General features: G+C 34.4%; 1 protein-coding gene across 1 annotated transcript; it reads left to right on the forward strand.

The window, feature by feature from the left end:
* Window positions 1-5,485: 5,485 nt before the first annotated feature.
* LOC145960827 (uncharacterized) lies at window positions 5,486-7,053 on the forward strand. The gene is given in 5 exon segments (XM_083080526.1): window positions 5,486-5,517; window positions 6,188-6,307; window positions 6,309-6,425; window positions 6,552-6,636; window positions 6,743-7,053. Coding segments are annotated over 5 exon segments (630 nt in total). The 3' UTR covers window positions 7,019-7,053.
* Window positions 7,054-7,288: the final 235 nt, after the last annotated feature.

Here is a 7,288-nt window from a genome sequence, read left to right on the forward strand (position 1 = left end):
TCTCGCGGATATTTTGAGTGATTTACGAGAAGTGTAATGAATGCAGCGGTCAGGGATAGAATCGCAAAGCACATTTGGTCCCATCGGATGATACGATATTTCTCGGTTGTTCGTCGCGACGCCGTCGACCGCGAATGACTCTCTCCCTCTTTCCCCCTTTCTCTTCTCTACAGAGGTACCGATAAATACCGACTTTGCGAGAACAGTGTCGGCGGCTCGCGCTCTCGGTTTCGCGGTAGTATCTCGAAAGGCTTAATGGCGCTGCTAACTGCCGTATTATTTAACGTGGATTTATGCATCGGAGTCGGCCGATTAAAACGCCACCGCGGTTAGCGAAGGACGATGGCTGCCGCAGTCGCGCTCGAGAGAGACGGAAGGGAGGGAAGAGGAGAGGAAAGGACACAGACGTTGGTCGCCGCCGTATCTCGTCCTCTTAATCCCTCGTTATAGCTCGCTCTGATAAACAGCCGCAACTCGCCGGCGCGGCGGAACGGAGGATCGCCGCCGGTGAAAAATACGGAAAACGATTACGCGACGACGTTACTACCTTGGGCGACGTGCGAGCCCTGCCGCGTGATCCGACTTAATGCGTCCGACTCGTCTTCCATTTCGCCGACGGTTACGCCGTGATCGAAGCACTTCGATGTGCGTGCACGCGCGTCGTAAACATCTGGTTTCTCGGCGAAGGGAAAAAAAAGATACATCATATGAGGAATTTTATGTGACATAAAGCCGCCCGCGATCGCGTCTAACGTCACCGTAGACTTTGGTATCGCATCGCAATGTAGCATCGAGAGCTGAGAAGCATAGCTGTTGCGGCTACAATAATCTTGCATGATACTTTATAGAGGGATGATTAGATCCCTTTTCGAATAAGAAGAGAAAAATATTTTTGTATTGCAATATCATTCTTTGTAAAGTCGCATTTTTTTTAAATGTCGCGCGATATAATAAATGAGATCTTCCTTTTCCAAATATATGTTTCGAGAAGAATTCTAGCGGTTAAATGTAAAATAATCCGAATATTATATGATGCCATTTTTATATTTTTGTTGTACAAAACATGATAATAATTTTTAAATTTCTATCAATATCTTAATTTGAGAATAATTCTCCCTCTCTCTCTCTCTGATAAATAATATTATATCGCCAGATACACTAAATATAAATAAAAAGTATTGGGAGTTATATTGTTTTTAACAATGAAAAGCATATTTCAAAAATAATCTTCCTTCGGTAATACAAGTCCGGATATCTTTTACAATGAGGATTGCGAGCGACGTCCAAGAGTTCTATTTTCTCGAGATTGCAGTTGCTGCAGTCAGTGCAAGAGCGTGCAGCATTCGCGTTCAAGGGTCGGGTGTTTTCCAGGACGCGACGAAGACTAGAGAGATCCCTGGCACGCGGAGAAACGGAATAATTCTATGCGCTCGTGGTGCATACACGAGTAGCTGGCAGGGGTGTCGAGAGAGAAATAAAGAGAACGAGTGAAAGAAAGAGAGAAAAAGAGAGAGAGAGATGGACGAGTCGAGAGTGGAGAGATGGTAGTCGGGCGACGGTCTCGTGCATCATCCACGTCACGATCGCTGCCAATGGGATCTTGGATATCAGGTGATGCTATTGGGGATTTGCATCTCCTGGTCGCGCCGAATGCATGAGAGAGGTGAGGAGGTTCTCGTCTGTGAGCCGGCTGGCGCGACGAGAACGATGGGAAATCCGGTTGCATCGCATATATAGGCGAGTAAGACGAGGACGCAGCCAGTGCGCATACAGGGTGCTTCCGAATTAAGCTGTAGTAATTTTATACTAATTCTACTTTTAATTTTGGCTAATTCGAAGCTTAACTACCGAGACAAAATTATTACATTTAATTCTCAAAGGGTAACATTTTTTTAGACCACGACATAAGAAACGCGTCTGTGTTTATATACTTGATAGTAATATAATTACACGATATAATTGATAATAAAAAATAAAGTGTTTTATATATATAAAATAATATTATTTTTTTATAGATTCTGTACAAAATTTGTATAAATCTCCAAATAAGTTCTCTCATGAAAAAGAATTCTATTATACTGAAAAATCTAACAAAATTTATGACATCTATTGAGGATTGATAAAATTATGCTCGATCATTTTCGCTGCTGAAGAAACCGATTGCGAAGAGTTTGCTCGTTAAGTTTGACAAGTTTTTAATTTAGGACCACCTTGTAGATCGCGGCGGACGCGAGAAAGAGACGCGGATAGATAGCTAGATAGTGGAAACGGGAGAAACGAAGAGAAACGGAACATGGTCGATGTGTCTAGCGCAACCCGGCTGACTGGCTGGCTGGCTGGCTGGCTGGTTCGGGTAGTAGCTGGCTGGCTGGCTGGCTGGTTCGGCTGACTGGATCAACCGGGGACCGTCTAGCTTGCGTCTACCCCGCACCAAGCCAGCCCGGCATTATCTATACGTCTAGACACCCCTGCGCCACCGAGAGAAGACCATAGCGGTTTGGCGCTCCGCTTGTAATTTACAGCGCACCCCACCGTGTCTCTACACCCACGAACTATCTTACTTCTCTCTCTCTTTCTTTATTCTTTCTTTTTCATAGCTCTCTTCCTCTTTTTACCTCTTTCGTTCTCCTGACGGCGACTAAGATCGCGCTTGCACGTCCTCGCGCTTGAGTTTTTCCGCACGCCTCCCTTCGATTCTGCTCATCCGTTCCCCCCCTTCCTGGTCTGACGCTTCTTCATTTTTCTGCCATCCGATACCAGCTCGAGTGACTGGGATCGAAAGTTCACTCGTGCTATCGTAAATCTCGTATCTAAATTGTTTCTTTTATACTTAATTTAAAGCATTTCGTATAAAACGAGATAATTGCGTTTAATGATATCATGTTATTGAATTGTAATTGCAATTATTTTATCGAAATTTAATAATTACGCGTTTAATGTTAGTTAATAGGACGGGAAAACAAGTTAGCAATATTTGGATATTCGAAATTCTGTCAATCAATTTCGTGACAAATTACAGATATTTTTTATTAATACTGACGCGCCTGATTAATATATCTGCACCAAGGCAAGATAAAATACTTGAAATCTCTCGTGTGTGATTTTTTCTCTTCCATATAAAATTTTCACACGGTAATTATTCTGTACCACTATTACAGAACTAAATTCTGAAATACGAAATATTCGTTTGCGAGTAAAAAAGTAAGACAAAGTAAACTTGTTGAAGTTTGAGTTGTTTTTAATTCTTATTTAAATAATATAAATAATTATAAATTTTTAAGCAATCAAATATATATATATATATATATATATATATATATATATATATATTAATAAATATTTTATAAATTTCAAAGTAAAATCTAATAATTATATATAAATTGGATTATATAATTATGTTAAATAAACTACTGCAAAGAGCAATTAATTTTACAAATAACAAATAATAAATTTGTATATTAATAAATAAACTTTGTACACAGAGAAAAATGTATACTGTATTCAAGTAAATATTATTTATTTTAAGTATATCATAAGTTCATTTGTATATCCGCAAATATATCATAAGTTCATCACAAGCATTAAACTTAATTGAATATATTCTGAATTTTAGTAAGTGCAGTATTTTAGTTAAGAATATTAAATTAAAACAAAAATTTGGTTTTCTTACTACATAGAGTTAGCGTAAAGTAAGTGTGATTTTTCTTTGATACAACTTTACAATATTCTTGAAGGGAAAATAAATTCTTCTTTTGAGTACATGATAATGAGATTTTCTAACACTTGTGATGAGTATATTTTAAGACTATTATCAAGAATATAGTCTTTGTTGAAGAAAACTATTACTTAAAAAAAGAAAAATAAACTGAGTAATCGCTTTTCTTGACAGTAGAATGATATTTTTCTCTGTGTATATACATATATTACGCGAGACAGTCAAGTGCTATAAAAATATGCTATTTATTAGTAATGAAGGTAACATTATTGCGAAAAATTAAGCCGTGTGAGTCGTACGATTTTGAAGCATTGAGTATTGTAATATTCATGATGTTTTCAATACAATAAAATAAATAAAGTATGCGTCGCGTGCGATTAAAATCGGAAATGCTGTATTCTGGTCGATGTGTGTGTGATTGTAATTAATAATGTCTTTGCGAATGACTACTTTATGGATGCCAAAGTAACAAAAAATAAGCAAGAAAAGAAGAGGAAGTCAGAACAGCAGTCGTCTAGATAAAGCAATCGTAAGTAAAATTTATAGTTTTTTTATTAATTATTATTTGTGAAATTAATTGCTTGTTGTTTATGGTAGGTTTATTTTATGTATTGCATTGTAATATAACACCTGTAAAACATTTTAGATTTTATTTCAAAATTTTTTAAATATTTATAATAAGATATTACTAATAATTAATATCTTTATATAGATATATGTATAAAATATTTTCTGACATTGTTTAAAAGATTTATAATTATTTAGATTACTTTCTCTTTTTATATAAATTAAATTTTTCTCTTTTATAACAGCTTAAATTAAAAAAAAGTTTTTGTTCGAAAATAATTTAATGTTATGAAATATTTATTTAATGGCCAAGTAAAAAATTCATTGTTCCAAGTAAAAATTTCATTGTTCCACGCAATAATAGTTTGGAATATCAGTTATTTTAAATATTCTGTTTTGTATGTATATATAAAAATTTAGATATATATTTATATTTTATTTAAAATTAATTTGTGTGTGTGTGCACTAATATAATTCGATCATTATACTAGTGAGTATTAAATTTTGTATGTGTGTAATTATTAATGATTATTTCTGCAGATTTATATTAGCAGATTTGAAGAACTCTAAGAATGTTCAGTATGTGTGTAAACTAGCAAAATATGCAATTTCTTCTTTCGTCCTTTCCCTGCTAAATACTTGACACGATAATTTGGAAAATATATTATTGATATATTATTATATATTTTAATAGTCGAAACAGTTGTCATCATTGAAAGATCACATAATGTGTTAATAAAAGTTTATCCACATAAATATATAAATGAACAGAAAAATGTATCGGTATTTTGATATATATCCCACTACTATAACTTTTAATTTATATAAAACTTAACAAATAATAAATTGTTCAAAATTTTTTACATACATATAATTTTGTCTGTAATTATAATATCTTTAGATATCTTTACAACAAATTGACACAATTATTTTGTCTGTGTGTGAGAGATTATATATATATATATATATAATAATTTTAATTTTACAAAAAAATTGTTGCTTCGAACTTAAAAGCGCAAACTAGAGATAATTGCATTAAGAAGCCAAATGGATCCAGTGATAAACTTTCGAATTTCTAAAAGTAAGAAAGAAGAGAAATAGGATGGCGCGATTTTCCCTAAGGGCATAAATCAAGCGTGAGATATAGGCTGCGACGACGAAGAAAGACAGATATTGAGAAAGAGGAAGAAGAAGAAAGAAAGAATGGCGATGAAGGCGCAAATAATCACACCGAAGTCAGGAATTGTACGGATTGACATTTTAAGTTACGAGCGCTTCGAATAGCGGTCTCGCGTAGATTAATCTATCTAGGTACATTGCACTCTACTGCTATCCTTAATTTCTCTCTCTTCCTCTATTCATCTCTCTATCTATTCTGTTAATAAAGCTTTTCTTTTTTTCTTTTTTCTCGATATATACGTGATTATCTGAACATCGATGTATTCATCATATCAAGTTTCACGAATTTTTAAATAATCGATCTGATTATATATAATATTATGTCGTACGTTTTTTTATTATTTTCCAATTACTTTGATAATCGAAGATTCCCGATTCTCATTTCTGCTGACTCTGCAACGATGATGTTACTGCAATCGCGATAAACGTTACGCTAGATAGCGGATTTAGAGAATCTTTGCCGAGCATTTTCTCGTCGATTCTATCATTTTGATTTCGAATGATTCCAAATTTTTTCCAATTTCAAATATAACGAGATTAAAGAATATCACCGTAGTTATAAATTCCAGCGATAGTTCGCGTTGATAAAATTTTAAAATTTAAAATTATAAAACAAGGCATTTTTAGCACGTGACATTTTGCATTATATTGCATACATTTTCTTTCACGATACAATTAATATATTTACATATTTCATTTGAAAATTTTTCACGCTTATTCCGAAAGATGTAGATTAAGAATTTCAATATTACCGCGCGATAACTATAGCAACAATCCAAAGTATCGAACAAACCGCGCGTATACCTTAGTCAGATTTACTATTGAAGACTGCGTTCGTCGTATGAAAAAATATTGGAATGTCTGTGGAAAAGAAAGATAAAGAGAGCAAGAAAGTGGTTGAAAGAGTGATTTCTATAAGACACAATGATCTTTTCAGAAACGAAGTGGCCGCTGATAATATTCGGTAACAATATATATCTATCATAGAAAATATTAAATTCATTAAGTTGATTGCACGTAGAATATAATTATATATAAACTTATTCCAACACACGTCTTATTAACAAAATAATTGTTCCGTTAAATTTAGCAAAGAAGTGAATTTCCTCGAAAGTGTATCGAGACGTTTATGGTCGCAAAAGTACGGGCATTTGACTGGGCAATTTTTCAACGAGGTATCTTAAGAAAATTCTGTCAGTTTTTAATGTACGGTAGAAAAAAAACAACGCGTGAAAGTTGCAGACAAATTTCAACATGTCCAGTATGTGTCACTGACCGTAGGTGTTGGCGGAAGAATGCAGAAATGCGGGACTTCCGGTGAATACTTTCGAGCGTGACGCGCCGGAAGACGCGATCGAACGTTCACCGATTCCTTTGAAAGCTTCGCCGCCCTTCCCGAGAACGACATCCGCCGAGATCGGTCACCGTTCATCTTGCAAAGAATACAACCTGGAATTCGCGGGTCGTTTATTCATCTCGCCAAAATGGACGATCGAACCCCCCACAGATACCGTCGAATCGCGCGTGACGCAACAAAGATTTATTTTTCTGGGCTGAAGCTTCGATTATTCAAAAGTGATATATCAAATATATATTTGAGATAGAATATACATGTCTAAAAAAATGATTGAGTGAAAAATAATGTGCATTATTGCAATCTTAGGGCGTTTTACCAGTAATATTTTTAGAAATATTTCTTAATGTGTGTGTACGTTTTGTATTAGAAAAATATATTTTATAAAATATTTATAAAAAAAGATTAAACAACAATTTTATTATTTTACTTATGCGGAAAATTATTTAAAAAAATAGTATTTGTGAAGGCAT

Source organism: Camponotus vicinus, unplaced genomic scaffold, assembly GCF_025532165.1.
Source record: "Camponotus vicinus isolate PSW18456_S1 unplaced genomic scaffold, iyCamVici1.0 SCAF_10, whole genome shotgun sequence".
Lineage (NCBI taxonomy): Eukaryota > Metazoa > Arthropoda > Insecta > Hymenoptera > Formicidae > Camponotus > Camponotus vicinus.